The 23,753-nt window shown below is 41.5% G+C and overlaps 1 protein-coding gene across 3 annotated transcripts in view; it reads left to right on the top strand.

The window, feature by feature from the left end:
• LOC137508598 (rho guanine nucleotide exchange factor 18-like) overlaps positions 1 to 23,753 on the top strand; it is a 168,138-nt gene that overhangs the window by 23,584 nt on the left and 120,801 nt on the right. For all 3 annotated transcript variants that reach the window (XM_068233766.1, XM_068233767.1, XM_068233765.1), the window contains exon 5: positions 15,942 to 16,067. In XM_068233766.1, the coding sequence (XP_068089867.1) occupies positions 15,942 to 16,067 (126 nt within the window). The remainder of the gene's footprint in view (positions 1 to 15,941; positions 16,068 to 23,753) is intronic.

Here is a 23,753-nt window from a genome sequence, read left to right as displayed (position 1 = left end):
AGACATTTATGGTCGTGTGTAGTTACTTTGGTAGGAGAACAAATTTACACTACATTGAAGCTTTACACAAACTACTTTACATTGTATCAAAGTGTAATATCTTCAGTGTTGTCCAATGAAAAGGTATAATAAAATATTTACAAAAATATGTGAGGTGTACTCACTATTGTGAGATACCGTACATAAAATCAACATAAGACACCTGGTTTAGATGATATTCGTCCAGGAGCATTAAAGTAGCTGAGTTCAGTTATTGATAGGCAACTTTTTAATTTTATCTGTGACTCTCTTTCAAGTTCTCTATAATTAGTGTACAGTAGAGATGAGCTAAACTGAACATGAATTAATAGTGATTGTGAGTTGTAAAATATCTTGCCAAAAGATGCGGTTATGGCATATTTTATATTTGCATTTAAAAGAGACTATGAAGGGCATCCACAGTTGGGATTATCAAGTTAAAGAGAGTCTGTAGCTAAATTATAAAACAAAACAGATACTTACCTAAGGAGAGGGAAGGCTCTGGGTCCTATAGAGCCTTCCCATTCCTCTCCTGACCAATGGGTCGGAGACTGCCCTCTGCTGCTGCCCGAGGCTTCAGAAGTTCATGTTCTGTATATAGAGTAGGGTATAGTACAGTATCAGCTAGGCCTGTTTTTAACATCGAGTCTCAAGCAACCATAAAGTGCACCAGCCAATCAACGTCACTGTTGGATAACGGGGACTTTGCTGTACATTGACCCAGTTAGGCAGATTATTTTTATCCTTGTGACTTTTCTTTCCTCTAGACAAAGGTACAGTGGGGCTAAAGAGGTTTAATTTTGTATATGTTTTTTTTTTACTGTTGAACTATGTAGTTAAGCCTTGTATACACACTTGACAGAAACTCTGCCAAGACGGCCATTGTGGGCCATCCCAGCTGTAAATCATTTCTCAACCTCCTCATGCTGGAGGAACCCGTAAAGTGATACTGAAGTGAGACTAAAAATAAAAACAGATACTCACCGAGGAGAGGGAAGGCTACGGGTCCTATAGAACTTTCCAGTTCTCCTACCAGTCTCCTCGTTTCCCTGCAGGCTCCTCCGTTTGAATCTCCCACCGTGGGAAACTTCTTAAGTCTTTGGAAGCACTCGGGCTCCCGAAGACCAGCGTCTCTGTACTGCGCACGCGGTGCGCAGTACAGCTGGCGGAAGAGAGCAGTCCACAACCGAACAGGGGAGCCTGCGCGGGGAGCGAGGACACTGGGAGGAAGGCTTTATAGGACCCAGAGCCTTCCCTCCCCTATCTTTTTTAAATTTTTATTCTCGCTTGAGGCTCCCTTTAAAGATAAGATTTCAGGGATCCTCTGCGTAAAAGTTACACCTTTTTGGGAATTGGTAATGTGGGAGGAATGAAGATTTATTTTGCAGGAGGCATGGTTTTAAAAATGGTTGTGGTTAAACCCAAATCGTTTTTTGAGTTACAATAGTCTCCTCATTTACCGCCGAATTTGTGGATGTCATTTGCAGTGCACTCATATCATATACTCTGCATTATGTTTTCTATTACAGTAGCCAGATTATATTTTTGCTGGCTACTATAGCACACCATCACAGAGCTCATTATTAAAGTGCTCCCCTATAATATTATACTGCATCCTATTACAGTATTACTGACTGGAATCACTGATGCCGGCTAAGTGTGCTTTCGGGCTACTTGGCTCATTGTTTAAAATGGGCCTAGCTAAGACTCCCTAACACTGCTACTGCCTACTTACCGAGCAAGCCCTAGTGGCTGTAGCTCAAGCGTTTTGAGTCCGCCAGAAGAAAAGCGCTATATAAATGTTATTTGTCTTGTCTTGTCTAATACAGTACTATGCCCTAATCTATATGCATACTATGAACTCTGGATTAAATATTAAATTACAGTGATTGGAAGTGTATTAACCTTGGGGGAGCCTTGTAGCCTTCTAACCCAGTCTCTAAGAACAGCAGAGCCCAAAAAAAGCCTAAGAACTTGGCCTTCATCAACACTGAGTAGTGCCAGCGATTTGTGTTGTGTGGTTGAGAGAGAACTGCTGGCTCCGGTTAATCGGGACTGTACTGCATATCCTTCATAATACTGTCTACATATGGCCGCGCTTATTTTTACTGTGCCTCCTTATTGATTTGGTTTTAGTCCTAAGTGTGACCACTGTACCAGTGGTAAACAAGTAGGGAGGCTAAAACAGGTAATGAATGAAGGGAACACAGAGTAGCCACTTGAGTCCGTTCTCACAGTAGTGTTATAAGGGGGGGTGAGGGGGGCAGGCTGCACCTGGTGATCACCAAGGCAGGGGTGTCACCCTGGGAGAAGCAGTCAGAAGCAATTGATGCTCCAGCCTCTGCAGTGGTTCTGGCCACTGACTGAGTATCCGTGCTGCAGTGTGTGGCGTGTCCTGTCCAGACTGGGGGGGGGGGGGGCAAACAGTTGCTCCGGTGCTGCCCAACTGAGGGGAGGAGGCACCTTTTAAAGCAGGACTGAACAAAAAAAATAGGGTTTTTACACCCAATACCCCTTATTCTACACACACACACACACACACACACACACACACACACACACACACACACACACACACACACACACTACCAGGAAGTACACCACTGGCCGAGGGGAGTGTGGTAGGGGGGGGGGGGCTGATGCTATGCATATGCGCCATACTCTGCTGCAGCATCATATGTTTGTGGGGGCTTTTTTGTGTTGTAATGTGGTGAGTGCAAATGTGAAACCGGCCTCACTGTCGCTTTGCCTGTTTTGGGAGGAACCTCTGACCCCCTGCCTTTGAGTTAGTTTTTTTGCTATGCTCACATCCTCTCATAGCCGTGCCCAATTTTTGCACACTTAATCTTTTTCCCACAAACCTTGCCCCTAGCTACACCACTACATTCTCACCTAAATGAAAAATGCTAGGGAACTTCTGCAGGGTCCTCAAGAAACCCTGGGGTCCCACAGAATCCTGGTCAAGAAAGTCTGATCCTAGCAGATGTACAAGTGTACCCCAAGCTTGTTTAAAGATCTGGAAGCCACTCTATCCTCCCATCCTACCATAGAGATGGTGCACCTGTGACAGTTGTACCCGAGTTGTGCGTTTGCAGCATTTTTTTCCTGTGTGGTTGCCCACAGGATTGAGCTCAATCCTGGTGGCTGACACTGCAAGTGCATATGTGTATACACACGGTTCAGAATACACAAAGAGTATTTGGATTGTGTTTTTTTTTTCTATGTTAAAACAAGGCTATTGCTTTCAGTTTATGAATTTAGCAGCTGGCTATGCTTAAACTCTTCAGCTATTCTGTATTTCAGCTGATATGTGCAACCAACTTTCACATCTGTACCCAGTGGGAAAGTGTACAGCAACATACTTCTGCTGTTTGAAATAACTTAAGAAATTAGCTTCTAGGTAAATTGCCTCAGCTAGGGGCCTAAATGAAAGTTTGGTTACGGACCAGAAACTGCTGGTACTAAAAATGGGGCTTAGAGTCATCACGCCGCTGTTGCCATTCATGCCATTAACCCGTCGCTAAAGCCTATTCGCTCTGACAGCAGAGCTCTGTGAGCTGGTCAAGAGCCGATTTCATTGGCTTCTGACCCTGTGATCAATGTGAGCCAACGTGCGGTGGGGAAGTGGAATTCTGCGTCCAGGCAGGGATAACAGGTCCTAAACGGGGCGTAGATTTCAACTAGCGTAGTCTGGAAGCATTTAAGTGAAACAAGTATATTAGTAAATTCCTAGTCCTCTTTAAGAATTAAACGACTTTTTCTAACTTTCATATTCTTCCTACATCTGGGCCCCTTGCTGATGCAGTCAATGATCTTTGGATCTATAAGGGTATCAATTTGTAACTCATTTTTATATTGCTCGTAACCACTGGTGATACTTTTGCAAGATGCAACAATTGATTTAATATTCTGGTGAGTCAGCATCACAGCCCTATTTGTCAAATTGTGTTGGAAAATACAGTGGGATGCGAAGGTTTGGGCAACCTTGTTAATCATCATGATTTTCCTGTATAAATCGTTGGTTGGTTACGATAAAAAATGTTAGTGAAATATATCATATAGGAGACACACACAGTGATATTTGAGAAGTGAAATTAAGTTTATTAGATTTACAGAAAGTGTGCAATAATTGTTTAAACAAAAATATGCAGGTGCATACATTTGGGCACCACTAAAAAGAAATGAAATCAATATTTAGTAGATCCTCGTTTTTGCAGAAATTACAGCCTCTAAAAGCTTCTTGTAGGTTCCAATGAGAGTCTGGATTCTGGTTGAAGGTATTTTGGACCATTCCTCTTTACAAAACATCTCTAGTTCATTTAGGTTTGATGGCTTTCTGAGCATGGACAGTTCTCTTTAACTCACACCACAGATTTTCAATTACAGTGGTTTGCAAAAGTATTCGGCCCCCTTTAACTTTTCCACATTTTGTCATATTACTGCCACAAACATGAATCAATTTTATTGGAATTCCACGTGAAAGACCAGTACAAAGTGGTGTGTACACGTGAGAAGTGGAACGAAAACCGTACATGGTTCTAAACATTTAAAAAAAAAACGAAAAAACTGCAAAGTGGGGTGTGCGTAATTATTCAGCCCCCTGAGTCAATACTTTATAGAACCACCTTTTGCTGCAATTACAGCGGCCAGTCTTTTAGGTTCTGTCTCTACCAGCTTTGCACATCTAAAGACTGAAATCCTTGCCCATTCTTCTATGCAAAACAGCTCCAGCTCTGTCAGATTAGATGGACAGCGTTTGTGAACAGCAGTTTTCAGATCTTGCCACAGATTCTCGATTGGATTTAGATCTGGACTTTGACTGAGCCGTTCTAACACATGGATATGTTTTGTTTACTAAATTTTTATTGAAAAACAAAGTCATATACAGACAAAGAATTCTCAGTAATAAAATACATCAGCACATTTTACATTGTACACATTGATGTTGTTTTCCAAGCGTATAGAAATAGCTTTTCCGGGTATATGTGCATATATGGTGCGATATCAAAGTGCTCAGAATGGAATTAGCTAAACATAAGAGAATTCAAAATGCTTAATCCTTTAAAGACCAAATGAACCGTCTAAGGGAAACATATACATCCAGGGTCACATATCATTCCTGCCTCCAAGCCGATTTAAGGATTGTTGAGTGAAAAAGTATCAGAACTGGACCACTCTTCCCAATCGTAATTATATTTAGGTATATTGTCATGCATGGTATGAGTAATATAATCCATAAGTCTAATGTCTTCTATCCTAGAATAAACCTGTTCTAAAGGTACCGTGGGTTGTTTCCAGTTTCTCGCAATTGCCCACAATAAAGCGCTGATCATGACATAATACACCCGCTTCCATTTTTTAGGGATACTGGGGTTAGGAGCGAATAATAATACATGATATGGTTCTAATGTGATTGTGCGTACGGTTAATGCACCTAGTTCAACTTTAATCCTGTCCCAATGAATACTCACAGCACTGCAGTCCCAAAACAGGTGTTTCAGGGTGCCTTCACTCTGACATCCTCTGTAGCATTGTGAAGATACTGCTGGAAAAATTTTATGTAAATAGACAGGGGTCTTGTACCATCTGGTTGCTAATTTTAGTGCAGTGTCCTTCAATGCAGGCGTTCTAGTAGAACTAATTAGGTTAAGGCCTACTTTATTCCATTCATGAATGTCCCAGTCAAGCTGCAGTTCCCTCTCCCAGTCTAGCATACTCTTAGTTTTAATCTCTTGTGTTAGATCAATTATGTGTGAATATATTCTAGAGATTATTCCAGAATTAAGTGCTGGAGTGAGATTAAGGTTTTCAAAAAATGTGCAATTAAGTCTAGCATTTGGAGCAGTATTTTTTAAGAAAAAGTTCTTAATTTGTATGTATCTAAAATGTTCTACTGTAGGGGCCTTATAATTAAATTGGATTAAAGAAAAAGGTAAAAATGTATCGCCTATCCAAAATCGGTTTGAGGTTGTCAATGAGTTTGCTATCCACCATTGAAATTGTGAATGGTCTTCAAATGCAGGGGGGAACTCTGGGTGGCCGACAAATGATAAACAAGGAGGTTTCATGGACTGCAGCTTCAACTTGACTCCATGAATATGCCTTAATAAGAAAGAGGCTGCAACTATTAGGTTTAATGACTTGAGCTTTTTATAATTTGCTTTTTTAAGGGGAAGTATAGTTGTTAAGTTAAAAGGGCTAACCGAGTCTCTTTCGAATTGTATCCAGGGTGTTTGTTTTTCTGGGTTAAACCATGCTATTAATTGTGCAAATCTAGCTGCCAAGTGATAATAAGAAAGATTAGGTAAACCAATTCCTCCCTTAGAACTGTGTCTATATAGATAAATATTTTTAAACCTTGCTGATTTTCCACCCCACACAAATTTGTTTAGTAATTTCTGCATTTTGGAAATTATCTGGTTTCCAGGATTTAAAGGAAGGGCTCTCATATAATATAGTACACATGGTAATATTACCATTTTTATAGCAACTGCCTTGCCCAACCACGAGATCCTATACTGTGACCATTCCTTGAGTGTACTCTCAATATTTTTAAGTAATGGCTCATAATTAGCCTTAATAAGGCCATCAAATGTAGGGGTTAATTTAATCCCCAGGTAAGAAAGCTCTTTAGACACCCATTTAAAATCAAAGTTGGCTTTGTATAATTTTATCACTTGTGTGGGTAAGTTTATAGGTAATGCTTGGGACTTTGAGGGGTTCACTTTGAGACCGGACAGTTCACCAAAACGCTCTAGTAATGGAAGTAATGTGGGCATAGATGTCAAAGGTTGTGATAGAAATAATAAAGCGTCGTCAGCATACAAGCTAAGTTTGTATTCTTTATCTTCTTTCATATAACCTTTAATATTGGGATTCGTTTGTATTGCAAGAGAGAGGGGTTCAATCGCTATAGAGAAGAGTAGCGGGGAGAGGGGGCACCCCTGCCTGGTGCCTCTAGTGATCGGTATTGGGTTGGAGAGAATGCCTGGCAATCTCAATTTTGCCTGTGGAGTGTTATACAAAGCTAAAATTGCTTGGACAAATTCTCCAGAGAAGCCCATTTTAGAAAGTACTGCGTGTAAATAGGGCCACAAGACAGAGTCGAACGCTTTATGTAAATCTAAACTCAAAAGGAGGAGTCTTTGATCATTCAGCTTAACGTCCTGTAAGATATTACAGGCCAATCTAGTGTTGTCTGTAGTTTGCCTCGCAGAGACAAAGCCAGACTGAGAGGGAGAGATTAAAGAGGAACTCCAGTGAAAATAATGTAGTAAAAAAAGTGCTTCATTTTTTACCATAATTATGTATAAATGATTTAGTCAGTGTTTGCTCATTGTAAAATCTTTCCTCTCCCAGATTCACATTCTGACATTTATTACATGGTGACATTGTTACTGTGGGCAGGTTATTTAGCTGTTTCTAGCTGCTCTGTCTGTTAGACAGCTAATAACAGCTATTTCCTGTCTCTGAACATTGTTACATTGTGGCAGTTTGCCAGCAGTACCGCGGTATTCAGAGCCTCTTGTGGGAGGGGTTTCAGCACAAAATCAGTCACACAGCGCCCCCTGATGGTCTGTTTGTGAAAATCATTGTCTTTCTCATGTAAAATGGGGTATCAGCTACTGATTGGGAAAAAGTTCAATTCTTGGTTGGAGTTTCTCTTTAAGTATGTTATAACTGAAGATAAACGGATGGCTAGGATCTTTGAGAAGATTTTAATATCATTGTTTATCAATGAGATAGGCCTGTAATTTTGTGGGAGGGTGTGGTCTAAATTGGGCTTTGGTATCAGAGACACAAATGCTCTAGTGAGGTCTGGAGGGAATTTCCGACCACTCAAAGCATCATTATATAAAGAATGGAGCTGAGGGATAAGAATTTGTTTAAATTTCTTGAAATAAAGACCAGTAAAGCCATCAGGGCCTGGGGCTTTTGAATTTTTTAGTGAGGAAATCGCTGCTTCAATTTCTTTAATAGAGATCGGGGCATTTAAGGAAGACTTTTGTTCATCAGTGATTCTAGATAAGGGCAAAGACTCCAGCCATCAGTCTAGGTCAGGGTTTGGTGGTAGCTGAGGGGCGTGAAAGAGGTTAGTATAAAAATCTTCGAATATCTCAAGAACCTTGTGGGGAGCAGACTCAACTGCACCGTGTTTGTTTTGTAGCCTATATAAATGAGGAGGCTTATAGTATTGTGTCAGTTTTCTAGCAAATTGTGTGCTAGGTGAGTTGCCATAAAGTAAAAATCTTGCCCTAGAAAATGTCAACGTTTTCTCCACTGAGTCAGAAAGAAGCTGATTCAGTGCCTGTCTCTTTTCCCGGATCTGGATCAGCCTATCATGATCTAATGTAGAGCTATGCTGATTATATAAATTGTCTAGCTCAGTCGTAAGCTTCAGAATTTTTGACAATCTTTCTTTTTTCCTCCTAGAAGCTAGTTGTATAAGTTTCCCTCTCAATACAGTTTTGTGTGCAGCCCACAAGGTTCCAGCAGACACCTCTCCATTATCATTCAACAGAAAGTATTCTTCAAGAGATGCATGAACTTCTTGTACAATTGCAGGGTCCTGTAGTAATAGATCATTAAGACGCCAACTTTCATGTGAGTATGGCATTCCAAGGAATCCCAAATTACCTGTGACAATGTGATGGTCAGACCATACACAATGTTGAATATCTGAGGAAGTGGCATTAGCCATCAAGATGAGTGAGAGAAATAAGTAATCCAGCCTGGCATAAGTATTATGTGGATTGGAGTAAAAGGAGTATGATCTGTCCCCCATATTGAAGGCCCTCCAAAGGTCTGTTAATTGGTGCGTTTTCAGGCATCTGCGAAGCGTTTTAGGAAATGACTTACTAACCTCTGAAACTGAACTTCAATCAGATAAAGGGTTACTCACGCAGTTCAAATCCCCTGCTACTATCAAATGGCCAGAGATATATTTATCAAGTATTATAAAGAAATCGCAAAAGAATGATGCTTGAGCTGAGCTCGGAGCATATATATTACATAATGTGACATCCTTCCCATTTAGAGAACCTTGTATAATCAGGAATCGACTCTCAGGGTCTTTATATGTCTTTACAGGATCAAAAGCAATGCCATTTCGGATCAGAATTGCAACGCCCCTAGTTTTGTTTGTATAAGTGGTAAAATATGCTTTTTGATAAGCTCTATCAAAAAATCTAGAGCAAGCCCCAGTATTGTAGTGAGTCTCCTGTAGAAACAGAATGTCAGCCTTGAGCTGTTTATACTGATTGAAGGCTTTCCTCCTTTTAGATGGGGAGTTGAATCCCTGTACATTGTGGCTAATTAAGCGAATGGCCATATTGGAAAGTATAGAAAAAATAGCTCAGAATTACTAATGGCGGTGCAATTCTTTTGAGAGTGGCCCAGTATGTTCAAATCGGCTTGGAGTATATGTTTTGTAAATAAAAGCAAAGTGTGAAATATCGACCCTGGAACAAGCATATCATAAACATTCAAAATAATAATGTTAAGGAAAAAATTAAAAAATAAAAGAACAGCAACATTAACAATCCTAAGTTCAATCATTACAATAGAACTAACAGTAGAGTAATAAGTTCAGCAGGTAACAACCCCAATATTATTAGGGAGTGAGTTCCTGTGATACAACAGCAGAAGGGATATAAATCCAAAGGCTGAGGGGGGAGAATAATGCGCTAGGCCCAATCCAGAGGGAGCCGCTGCTATCTGAAGCTTAGTTCAAAATAGGTGCATTATAGGGTAAACAAAGAACGATTCTCATAAGTGTCATCCTGTAATATACAGGTGCAATACAAAGAAGTAATAATGCTTGCCAGTTCCAGTCTCACGTCAAGTAGGATCCTGTGACCTCGAGGGAGAGCTTCTTGCAGAAGAAGAGCCAGAACGATTCTTTGATTGTGACCAGATGAGGGTCAGAGGCCTTCGCTGTGATTGTGATTTCTGAGGAGGCATCCTAGATAGGCCCAGCGAGACCAGCAGCTTTTCACCTTCTTTTGGTGTCTGAATGATGTGTGTCTTGCCGTTCGATGTTACGATTAACTTAAAGGGATAACCCCATTTATAGCGAATTTGTTCCTTAATCAAGACCGAGGTGATTGCTTTCATGCTTTTACGCTTTTCCAAGGTGATCGGAGAGATATCTTGAAAAATTTGGATATCGTGATCCTCATATTTGATAGGCCCCACGGTTCTTGCAGCTTGTATGATTTGCTCTTTGATTAAGAAATCTTTCATGCATAGGATGATATCCCTCGGTGGCAAGTTTGGTGCTGGTAAAGCTCTGAGAGCTCGGTGCATTCTGTCGCAAGTAAAAGCGCCATCAGCCGTATCAGGCAACAGTGTTTTAAAGATGTTATTGACATGCGGGATTAACTCCTGGTAAGATTCCGGAAGGCCCCTAATCCTCAAGTTGTTCCGCCGATTGCGGTTGTCTAGGTCCTCTGACTGCAACTGGAGCGTTTGTACAGACTCCTGCAAAGATCCATGTTCAGCCTGTAGCTCTTTATGGGACTTAAGTAAGTCATCATGCTTAGTTTCAAGTAGGTCTGTTCTCCTACCGAGAGAAGCGATCTCATGGGCTAAAGTTTCTTCCACCCTTCGCAGCTCTGATTGAAACTTCCCCGCAAGCTTAGTGTACATCAGCTCCAGACTGTCTTCTAAGTCTCTTTTAGTAAGAGGTTTTTCCCTTTCAGATCTTGATTCAGTCCAGTCTGGGCCTGTATCGGGCAGGGAGTCTTGTGACGCAGTTGGGCAGCTGCGGCCATCTTGGGTCGACATGGCTGCTACTCGCGGTCTGAGAAAATAGTCTGAGACTGACCTCTGTGTTGATGAGGATTCGGTCTTTCGCCTCCGAGACATGCACCAACAGTTCAGGAGGGGATGGCTTGTATTTTAGTGTCCAGCAGTGCTAAAGAACCCTCCGGTTAGCGGCAAATTGGATCAGTAACGAGCGGAGCTACTCCTCCATGCTTCCTCCTTCCGGCGCGTCGCGCATGCTCCCCCGGATATGTTTTGTTTTAAACCATCCCATTGTTGCCCTGGCTTTATGTTTAGGGTCATTGTCCTGCTGGAAGGTGAACCTCCGCCCTAGTCTCAAGTCTTTTACAGACTCCAAGAGGGTTTATTCCAAAATTGCCCTGTATTTGGCTCCATCCACCTTCCCATCAACTCTGACCAGCTTCCCTGTCCCTGCTGAAGAGAAGCACCCCCAGAGCATGATGCTGCCACCACCATATTTGACAGTGGGGATGGTGTGTTCAGAGTGATGAGCAGTGTTCGTTTTCCGCCACACATAGCGTTTTGCATTTTGGCCAAAAAGTTCCACTTTGGTCTCATCTGACCAGAGCACCTTCTTCCACATGTTTGCTGTGTCCCCCACATGGCTTGTGGCAAACTGCAAACGAGACTTCTTATGCGTTTCTGTTAAAGCTGTTTAAAACTCTGACATTTTCAACAAAAATGTGTTTTCCTACTTTTTATAACCCATACAATTATATTTGCTTTTGTGCACAAGTATTATTATTCATTTAGAAATTATAACTTCCTAAAGTTCAGTTTATTTATTTTTAAAGCTGCTGGTGCAATTTATTCATAACTGTTGTAATTCTGTTGTGAATGCAGCCACCAGTAATTTCTGACCTGTGTTTCACCCCAGGACTCATCAGCTGAAGTCCTGCACAGCCAGAGAATGTTTACATAAATGTATCAAGTAGAATGTGTGCACAAGATAAGCTTAACAGCAGTTCGGATGTGGTTTCTCCTTGCAGAAGAAATATTCAGCCCTGTGATGTAACCCTTTGAATGCTGGTTTAGTAAAAAAAAACACAAAAAAAACCAAAAAAACACTGTTTGTATATTATATGCTGTAAATAATCGTTTAGAGCAAAGAAGAAATTCTGGGTTATATTCCACTTAAACAATGGCTTTCTTCTTGCCACTCTTCCATAAATGCCAACTTTGTGCAGTGCACGACTAATAGTTGTCCTATGGACCAATTCTCCCACCTGAGCTGTAGATCTCTGTAGCTTGTGCAGAGTCGCCATGGGCCTTTTGACTGCATTTCTGATCAGCGCTCTCCTTGTTCGGCCTGTGAGTTTAGGTGGACGGCCTTGTTTTTGTAGGTTTACAGTTGTGCCATACTCCTTCCATTTCTGAATGATCACTTGAACAGTGCTCCGTGGGATGTTCAAGGCTTTGGAAATCTTTTTGTTGCCTAAGCCTGCTTTAAATTTCTCAATAACTTTATCTCTGACCTGTCTGATGTGTTCTTTGGACTTCACGGTGTTGTTGCTCCCAATATTCTCTTAGACAACCTCTGAGGCCGTCACAGAGCAGCTGTATTTGTACTGACATTAGATTACACACAGGTGCACAATATTTAGTCATTGCACTCATCAGGCAATGTCTATGGGCAACTGACTGCACTCAGACCAAAGGGAGCTGAATAATTTACGCACACCCCACTTTGCAGTTATTTATTTGTAAAAAAATGTTTGGAATCGTGTATGATTTTCGTTCTACTTCTCACGTGTACACCACTTTGTATTGGTCTATCACGTGGAATTCCAATACAATTGATTCATGTTTGTGGCAGTAATATGACAAAATGTGGAAAAGTTCAAGGGGGCTGAATACTTTTGCAAACCACTGTAATTGAAAATCTGTGGTGTGAGTTAAAAAGAGCTGTCCATGTTCAGAAGCCATCACACCTGAGTGAACTAGAAATGTTTTGTAAAGAGGAATGGTCCAAAATACCTTCAACCAGAATCCAGACTCTCATTGGAACCTACAGGAAGCTTTTAGAGGCTGTAATTTCTGCAAAACGAGGATCTACTAAATATTTATTTCATTTCTTTTTTTGTGGTGCCCAAATGTATGCACCTGCATATTTTTGTTTAAACAATTATTGCACACTTTCTGTAAATCTAATAAACTTAATTTCACTTCTCAAATATCACTGTGTGTGTCTCCTATATGATATATGATGAAACTTCAAGGGGGACGAATACTTTTGCAAACCACTGTATATTCAGATTCAGCTTTGTCACCGATTTGTCACTTGATTAGCCGCCGGATCGCCTCTTCCGCGTCCCCGCTCGCCGCGCGTGCGCCGGATTCGATTCCCCGCTCGTCCCCGCCAGCGCTGCTTATCTTCTGCTCGATTCCCTGCCATTGTCCCCTTGCGGGGAGCGAGCAGGGAATCGGCGGTGGGGAGATCCGTCCTGTCGGATCTTATCAATCGAGCTGCATCAGCGGCTCGATTGATAAGCCACATCGCCGCCGCATCTACGCGTGTAGATGCGGCTTAACTGCACATTAGTGCTGTTACAGCTCCTCTGATCTGCCGTACTTCTCAGGATAATGACGTACGCCTCTAAAGAAAAAAATGCTCCCCGCTGAGGCCCCCACTTCAGAGAAGCTGGCACAGGCAATGACACCTCTTGTTGTCAGTTGCCGTGGAGACCAGCTTCTCTTCTTATGCACAGGATTTTCCAGCGTCTTGATTCAGCGCAAGCAAGTGCTGTGTAGCCTGTGTCCTGCGTGTTTCTCTGAAGGGGGGGCCTCAGCAGGGAGCATTTTCTTTCATCAGAGCCATACATCATTGTCCTGAGAGGTGTGGCAGATCAGAGGAGCTGTAACAGCACTAATGTGCAGTTAGACACCACTGGGTGAAACCTCTCTACATCAAAGGGGGAGATTACAACTACAGATGAAACGTCTGATAAGGCAGCCTCCTCCTGCAGAATGGAATGTGCTGGTTCAACATCGCTTAGCTTTCTCTGGCGATGGGACTGCAGCACTGATTTAGGGTAAAGCAATATTGAAACAGAGTTTTTTTTCAGCCACAATACAAGTCTTACACATTGCTACAATTGCACATATTTTATATTAAATGACAATATAAGCATCATTTAGCCATAGTGCCCCTTGAAACAATTATTGCGCATTTTCTGTAAATGCAATAAACTTAATTTCACTTCTCATATATCACTGTGTGTGTGTCTCATATATATATATATATATATATATATATATATATATATATATATATATATATATATATATATATATATATATATATATATATATATATATATATATATATATATATATATATATATATATACATACAGGGCTGTGGAGTCGGTACAAAAATCCACCGACTCCGACTCCTCAGTTTAGAATTCCTCCAACTCCTCTAATTTGCATATTACAATCTTGTTAATTAAAAGTATGGAACATGAAATTTGTCTCTTAATTGCCAACGCTTAGAATTTTAGTGAGAAGGATATGTAGACTGCCATATTTATTCCCTTTAGTCATAGACTAAAACTAGTCCTTGGTAAGAGTACTTGTAAAAGGTACAGATCGGAACAAAGGACATCTATCAGGCCCTAGGCAATGTAACTGTGGGTACATGTAAGAGTGATGTGCAGGTACTCTGCAGGGGAATGAGGAGATTCTACCTCTATTACACATTCTTCATGCACAATCTGAACATGGATAAGGGAATGTGACTGTGGGTACATGTAATGGTGGCCATACAGGGTACAATTTGTTCATACAATCTTACTATTTCTATGTAGTATAAAGGTAAATTAAGTGAATATACTAAAAGGATAATTTAGGCAGTTCCCTTATATTACATAGAAATGGTAAGATTGTATGAAAAAATTGTACCATGTATGGCCACCATAAGAGTGATGTGCGGCAGGTACGCTGCAGGAGAATGAGGGGATTCTTCCTCTATTACACATTCTTCATGCACAATCTGAACCAGGTTTATGGGTGATAGACATCACCTCTGTGTTCAATGTGCACAACATTCTCAGTGGATTCCCTGCAGCTCTGTGGTGAGTGCATATGTAGAGTATAGTACTACTGTGTAACAAAGTAAACCTGAGACAGATGAAATTAAAGTTTTATACATACTTAGGGCTTCCTCCAGCCCCCTTCAGGCTAATCAGTCCCTTGCTGTCCTCCTCCGCCACCTGGATCTTCTGCTGTGAGTCCAGGTACTTGAGCCAGTCTTGCATAGTGCATACACTCCACCGCCGGGAGCCTACTGCACCTGCATAGCACTATTGCGCAGGTGCAGAATGCTCCTGGCTGTAGGAGCGGCACGGGGCTGGACTGCGCTGACTGGCTAAATTACCGGGACTTATAGCAGAACATCCAGGTGGTGGAGGTGGACAGTGAGGGACTGATTGGCCTGAAGGGGGCTAGAGGAAGCCCCATGTATGCATAAAACTTTTTTTTTCATCCGTCCCCGGTACCCTTTAATTCGTAGTCACCAAACCAAATTTTAACATATTAAATTATTTGATTTCATGAGCAAAGAGTGCATACATTTGCATAAATCAGCATCAACGCACAATTATTTCCATCTCATTGACCATCTCTATTAGTGACACAGCTACACATCAGGCTTTATTCTTACTGCATAGATATTATTTAAAATATATATAAAAGATTCCTGTGTACACTTCATATATACAGTACAGTCACAATCAGATATGTATATTTGACTTTAAAAATACGGGGACTGCTTTATTGAAGTAGCACAAGTGATTAATTTTGATTGGTTTATTTCATTTTTCTGGACTAAGCACAGCTATTACTACTATATATAAATTATTTATGATGACTATTCTCTGAGAAGTAGAACATTTTATTATATTTTCTATTTTAATTACAGTTTAAATTCATTAGGAGTCGGTGCATTTTTTTCCGACTCCAGGCAACCAAAATTGCTCCGACTCCACAGCCCTGTTTTTATGTACGTTTCTTTTTTGCTTTTGAAATTAGCTGCAGTTTCTTTCTTTTCATTCTTTTTTCTAAAGGGCGCAATTATATTTTAGTTAAATGTTACATTTTTATTTTGTATCTGTAATATCTTTGGTTGATGTTAGTTCTCAGGTAACACTGGCGAGAGGATGAAGACAAAGTATGGAGTGTTCTGTAGTTCTCATAATAGAGCAGTCAGTCACTACAAGTACCTAATGAGGGAGAATAAGAAGTTTCAGAACCTCATGAAGGTGAGTAGAAAATTTGTCAAGACGGTAACATCAGCAATTAACATGATGCAAGTTCTGTATTACGTTTAAGATCTGTTTCCACTAAATTATCTCAGAACTTTTCACTGTGTATATGTTAGTGGTAATTGCATTTTTTAATCAAATGCAAACAAACCTACAACACACATCATAGGTATATAAATGAAAAATAAAAAGTGAAGCAATGTAATAATATTGAACAGACTTCAGTAGAATCTCATTCTAGGAAACTCTGATATATAGTAAACCTCTGGATATAGTAAACTCAGTCCTCAATGTGACATGCACAGTCGCCCACCAATTCCTGTTCCCTTTGCTGCAGTTTACCATAAGGCTGCTTCCACACAGGGACTAACGTGCGCCTGTAACGCTCCCCCAACGCACAGCAATGTAACACAAGTGGGCTGTTCACACAGCCCACGTTGCGTTACATGTAACGCTGCACGTTGTCGGGAAACTGCAGCATGCTACGGCGTTAGAGCGGCTATAGCCGCGTTAGACTGTTTGCACATGCTCAGTGGGGGGCGGAGAGGAGGCGGGGAGATGCAGCTACAGTAGCCGCGCACATGGCTACTTAATATTCACTGCACTGGCGGCCGCTGATTGGCCGGCGGGACCACGTGATGTGGAGTGTCTCGCTCCGCATCACGTTGTCCCGCCGGCCAATCAGCGCCACTCTGGGAGACCTTATAGGGATAGAGCCGCCTAACGCGGCTCACTCTACCGTCCTCTCTTGCAGCACCATACGATGCGTTAGGTGCACGTTATGCGACCTTAACGTGGCACCTAACGCAACGTCTTGGTCTGCGAGTAGCCTAAAGCCTCAGACCCTTAAGGGAACCCTGAAGGCAGTCAGAACTGCAAGTAAAGTAACCTTTTGGATTGGTTGGTGAGTCCACACACAGTCCAATTTCGATTGTGTGTACAATCGATACAATCTGAGCTCTCATATAGAGGCCAGGTCGCTGCCACCAATCCGCAATAAAGCGTGCGAATACGCGAAGTCTAACTCTAGCTAAATCCTGTAGGAAAAAAGGTTAATTTGACAACCTTTCTAGAGATGGCAAAACTAACAATAATTAATATCAAAACCGTTATGGTAACGTCTCTATGGAGATATGAATTAGTTAACGGAGATTTTTCAGAACAGCACTTCGACGAACGATTTTTAATAGTTTATTTAAAGAAATAATGCAAAGCAAAAATATAGCAATAGAAACAAATCGATACAGAAATAATAGGGATTAAATGGGAAAATAGCTATTGATAGTCTGAGCAATTTGTCAAGTTACCGTGTCCTTTGTGATATGAAGTCCAACAGAAGATATGAAGTCCAATTCTGGAAAGTTCTGTGGGTTGGATATTAGTCCTTTTATAATCCAGCCAAATCCGTGATGGTAAAGGATTGCTGGAGTCTCTCCCCAGGCAGTGTGTCAGTCTGTTTTTAACCCTCTCTCTGCCAGAGGGTGTGGATGGTAACAGAGGTTTCTCCACCCTTAGCAATCTGACCTCAGGCTGCTGAACTCCGCCCCTATTGTCTGAGGGACAGAATTGGCAGTTTCTCCAATTATGCCATAACTCAGCGGATATCTGACATATCATATAAAAGCCAACATTTTTCATTCCGTCATCATGTGCTGAACCAATTGATATCAAACTCGCTTGGAGTGACACCTTCCCTGCCTATGTAATCGATATCTCAGGCTGTGAGGCAACTATGTGATCGATTAACATCTCAGGAGGTGTGCTGCGCTGGTCGCATGATGCACTGCGAGTTGTGGACCGCTGGGCCCAAACGGTTCTGCAATATCCATCGAATTATGGACTACTGTGAAATGCGATATCAAAAGCTCATTAAGGGACATGTCTCTGGGTATCTGCAGGACAGGCTACAGGCAGGAATGTCACCTAATGATTTTACGATGCGTTCCTGTATCCTGCTTCTTATCAGAAGTTCTTTGTAGTAGGAACCAGTGACTCTGCCATCATGGTTTATGGACCCCTATCTAGGGAGGCATAAACACCACATCATTTCCTCTAATGTTTGGCTGGCTTGAACATGCAGAATGTTTTCTTGTCCATATGTCTTTTTATCAATACCTTTGAAGTAGATTTGTGAGCTATGTGAATGCTCTAGTTTTTTTTGGTTTATTGGTTTTTTTTGGTTTTTTTTGGTTTTTATTTGGTTTATTGGTTCTAGGGAACAATGACTGTAAAGTGGATCTGTTGCTTTATGGCTCCCTTGCCAGGGAGAGATATACATTTCTTCCCTGTGCATCAGAAGTCTGGGCTTTAACTCGGCTGCAGTTGTGAGTATGGCGTGTGTTTGTTTATTTACTGTTGCTCGGTGATGGCGCTACCTTGATTGGCTGTGAGCGCATCCCCTGTAGCTCTGACACGCCTCCCACTGCATAGAGCCGTGGCTGGATGTTCCCCATTGGCCGCTTGAGCAGCGCAGATGATGGGCTCTAGTGGCCGATCATGTGACTTGATCACGTGACCCGCAATGACGCTCTTCCGGTTTGTATGCGGAGGTGCTTAGAGCGTGATGCGCTCGTTTTTTCCGGAAGGCTGATGGGTGGACACTGGCGGTTCGCCTATGGGATGAGATACCTGGTATGTGTGTATATATTATCCTGTCTGATTGGACGATTTGAATAGGTTCTAAGTTCCCCATCAGGTTTGCTCTTACCTTCCTGCCTGCATACCTTGTTGGGATCCGCCCTAGGGGCGGTGTTTGGGGTATATATAAAGGGTGTTGGTGATGTATGTACACTTTTTGGCATGTTGATAAAGGCCTTAAAGGCCTTAACGGCCGAAACACCGGGCTGTCGCTGCCTTGTCACTTTACTCATGCAATAAAAGTATAAGAGCTTGAAATACATTGGAGTGCGGTGCCTATCATTTGGAGTTGGCAGTTTGTGGACCCTCAGGTACAAGGGTGAGGATTTGGGCACGCCTCACTGAAATTTTCGAGCCGGGTGTGTGTGCTCCTGGATACTTGTTTGGGCTGAAATCAACACTGTTTTCTACAAACAAGCTAAGGAATTTAAGGGGGTACTCCAGATCATATTTTGTGCGCATTTTTGTATGACTGCGCAGATGGCGTGGTTCTGCTGGTGAACCCAACCATCACTCTCAGGTCCCAGCAAATGTGTCTGTATAAATATACAATGTATGACCAATTTTAACATATGGTAAACTTCTGATATAGTAAACTACTTTTCCTGGTTCCATGGAGTTTACTATACAGGGATTTTACTGTAGTATAGTTAAAGGACAACCGAGGTCATGTGACATGATGAGATAGACAAGTGTATGCATAGTGCCAAGCACACAAATAACTAAGCTGTGTTCCTTTTTTTCTTTCTCTGCCTGAAAGAGTTAAACATGTATGCAAGTGACAGTTTCTGTCTGGGAAAGGACCAGGTTAGACTGGGTCAGACTATAGCATAACCCTCACTGATAAGTAATCACAGCCATAAAAAACTTTCCTGTCAGTAAATGGCTTCTGAGAACCTGGAAAGAGATAAAAAGGGTCAATAGTTCATAGATTTTAGCTCTGGCATACTGCAGTGAAGGGGTCATTGAGCAGTTACAATGAAACAGTAAAAACTTAGAAACTAGATTTAAATATAAAATAAGACTGTGGGATAATTAAACAACTTTTTTTAAGAGGAGGATAGATACAATTGTTTTTCTAATCAGTTTTTTTTTCACCTCAGGTGTCCTTTAAGAACACTGTTGGAGATGGCCTAAGATTTTTATTTAAAAAATTGCAAATTATAAATCGTAGTAGTTTGATCTTAACTCCTTCAAGGAACAAATCATATTAGGTAGATACAATATTTATTGATGCACGCAAGACAAACATTTCATGGGTGACTGAGGTCAATACAAAGTGCCTAAGTTGCAGTGTTCACTAGTGTGGGCACCTCTATTAACCACTTAAAGAGCAACTGAAGCCAGAGAGATATGGAGACTAACATTTATTTCCTTTTTAACAATGCACATTGCCTGGCTGTCTCGCTGATCCTCTGCCTCTAATACTTTAAGCCATAGACCCTGAACAAGCATGAAGCAGATCTGGTGTTTCTGACATTGTCAGATTTGACGAGATTAGTTGCATGCTTGTTTCTGGTGTGATTCAGACACTTCAGCAGCCACATAGATCAGCAGGGCTGCCAGGAAATGTGTATTGTTTAAAAGGAAATACATATGGCAGCCTCCATATTCTTTTTACTTCAGTTCCCCTTTAAGCCTAACTGGATGAATATATTTGTCCAGTGTATTTGTGGAGAGTGCACCACCAGTTTGTTACTAAATGATGCACATGTGGTATAATTTTAACCGTGAAGAGCTGTAGAATACATTTTTGTGTGTCTTAAAGCTTAGGCGCATTTCACATAAGAAAATGGGTACGGACAAACTCAATCCAACATAAAAAAGTAATTTTAAACAATATGATCAAACTTGGGAAAGTTGTAGCAAAACTACAAGAGACATATGTGGTAACATTTTAACACTAAGGAGATCGCAAAGGCCGCCAACAGACCAGCCCAACTATTCCGCACAGTTGATAGACTATGTAATCCATCCTGTCTAAAACCCACTATAACTCCCTCAAAGGAGCTATGTGAGAAATTTGCTTGCTACTTTGCTGACAAAGTATCTTCTATTCGGTCTCTCATTCAGTCCACAGCACCCAAGACTCATGCAACTAATAGAAATAGCTGCAAAAACAACCTAACACCCTGGACTGACTTCAAAAGTATTAGTGAGGAAGAGATCTCAGACATGCTCTGTCGTCTCCGCCAGACAACCTGCGACCTGGACCCTGGACCAACTAAACATATGCTGAAATGCCCTGACCTGCTTGGTCCAGCATTTCACAAAATAGTAAATTGCTCTCTGCAAGCAGGGAGGTTTCCCACCTCTCTAAAAGAAGGAATCATCAAGCCCCTTCTTAAAAAACCTTCCATGGATCCAGATGCTATGAGCAGCTACAGACCTGTCTCCAACCTCCCCTTCTTAGGTAAAGTTATTGAAAAGGCTGTCTATCTGCAACTTGAAACCAGGCTGTCAGTAAACAACATCCTGGACCCTCTACAATCTGGCTTTAAGAAACACCACAGCTGTGAAACAGCCCTCATCCAAGTCTGCAACGATCTGCTCATGGCAAGGGACAGAGGGGAATGCTCCATCCTAATCCTGTTGGATCTCTCAGCTGCTTTTGATACAGTTGACCATAAAATCCTGCTTAACAGACTGCAGGAGTACTGTGGCATCAGTGGATCAGTCCTCCAGTGGTTCAGATCATTCCTGACTGACAGAACACAGAGAGTATCCCTAGGACCTATAATGTCCAAACCTGCACCTCTACAATTCGGAGTGCCACAAGGATCAATCCTATCCCCTCTGCTGTTTGCAATCTACATGTTGCCAATCGGTACACTTATCCAACGACATGGCCTGACGTACCACTGCTACGCCGATGACACACAGCTATACCTGTCCTTCAAACCTGGTGGAACAGACCCTACCCCAAAAATAAACTCTTGCTTAGCTGAGCTTCAGGCATGGATGAATGATAACTGGTTGAAACTGAATGCTGACAAAACTGAGGTCCTGTTTGTCCAAAGCCAGTGCTCGCCATCAAAACAGCTCTATCCTAAAGCAACACCAATCAGGATTGGGAATTCAGACATAAACAGCTCCAACCTTGTGCGCAGCCTTGGCGTACTAATCGATGGGGAATTGAGTTTCAGAAACCAAATTTCATCTGTAGTTAAATCTTCCTTCTTTCATCTGAAGAACATTGCAAAGATTAAACATCTGATTCCCCCAGAGGATCTTCAAACCCTAGTCCACGCCTTCATCACATCACGGCTGGACTACTGCAATGCCCTTTATGCTGGCCTCCCCAAAAAGGACCTGCGTCGCCTGCAATTAGTGCAGAATGCTGCTGCCAGATTGCTAACAAACCAGCCTCGCCACTGTCACATTACACCGATCCTTCGCTCACTGCACTGACTACCAATAGAATGGAGAATACTCTTCAAGATTGGACTGCTGACATTCAAATCCCTGCACAATCTGGGCCCTGGATACATGAAGGACTTGCTGAAGCTGCACCACACCTCTCACAACCTCAGATCAGCAAGTTCTATAAACTTGGTCAATCCCAGAGTGCACCTCAAAAAATCTGGAGACAGAGCCTTCTGTCATGCTGCCCCTACTCTTTGGAACTCCCTACCACACCCAGTAAAGACAGCACCATCCCTGGAGCTATTCAAATCCAGACTGAAAAGCCACCTGTTTAGCCTGGCATTTCCAGATTTATAAAATTCTTCCTCTGTACCACGATGGTCGGAGCCATGCTTATGCGCTTTGAGTCCCACGGGAGAAAAGCGCTTTACAAATGTTATTTGTTGTTGTTGTTGTAATAAGTTGTAGAATGGAGTTTAGAGAGTTTTAGGGTTGAGGCCCATGTCTTGTGTATTTTTTTTTTTTAAACACAAACTGAATCAAAAGCAAATTCATTTTCGCATAATCTGTACCAAAATAAAACTTGTAAAATAACTAAGTGACAGAATATAAGAGAAAATACATGTATTTTTACCTTAGGAACTTGGCTTTTTTAAATATGTATGCCATGAGGGTATATTACTATTATTTTTGCAAATAAGCTCTCATCGATAGTGTACAATGAGAAAGCAAAAAACAATTAATCAAAAATTACACCTTTATTTCCAAATACAATAATGTCACTATACATTGTGCTAGGGACAGAATCTAAATGTTGTAATAACCAGGATGGATGAGCAAATAAAATGTGTTGGTTTACTTATAGTTAACACTGTTTATTGTAAAGCTACTGTATATTGCATGTAAATGGAGAAATAGTGTGTTTTTTCTATCTTTTTTACCTTAATTTCCCTTTAAAATGCATAGAAAATAAGGTAATTACTAAACAAAAATATCACTCACTAAAAGCCTAATTTGTCCTGAAAAAAACAATATATAATTTAGGGGTGATTAGTAGTAATCAAGTTATTGACGAATGAATGGGAGCAGTGCTGATAAGTGGAAATTGCTCTTGTCCTGAAGTGGTTAAGTATTATTGCGATATCAATTATTATTGTTAATAGAGGCTTAACTTGGTCTTTTTAACTTGGTTCAAAAAAAATAATGACCTGGTTTCAATCAAGATGATTACCAAACACACAAAGAGGGAAATACTCACTCCCAAACAGTCCTCTGCTGCTTTATAAAGCCTGCAGGCTGCTTATAAGCCAATAAGAAGTGCACACACACGTTACACCTAGTCTGCAGTGATTAATCAAGCAAAAGCTGAGCAGGTCAGCCAATCGTTGGAGAGGGCTTCAGTTGCATATAGACAATGGCTATATGACCAGCAGGGGGCACCAGCGTGCAGGATATTCCCTCTCATCTGCCCCCCTCCTAACTGAACTGAATTTTATTGTAGATTCCCATGCAGTTCAGTTAGGAGGGGGGCAGATGAGAGGGAATATCCTGCATGCTGGTGCCCCCTGCTGGTCATATAGCCATTGTCTGAAGCCCTCTCCAACGATTGGCTGACCTGCTCAGCTTTTGCTTGATTAATCACTACAGACTAGGTGTAACGTGTGTGTGCACTTCTTATTG

The sequence above is a fragment of the Hyperolius riggenbachi genome, chromosome 1 (assembly GCF_040937935.1).
Source record: "Hyperolius riggenbachi isolate aHypRig1 chromosome 1, aHypRig1.pri, whole genome shotgun sequence".
In the NCBI taxonomy this organism is placed as follows: Eukaryota; Metazoa; Chordata; class Amphibia; order Anura; family Hyperoliidae; genus Hyperolius; species Hyperolius riggenbachi.
Note: the sequence above shows the minus strand (reverse complement) of the source record. Positions and strands in the feature narration are given on the sequence as shown.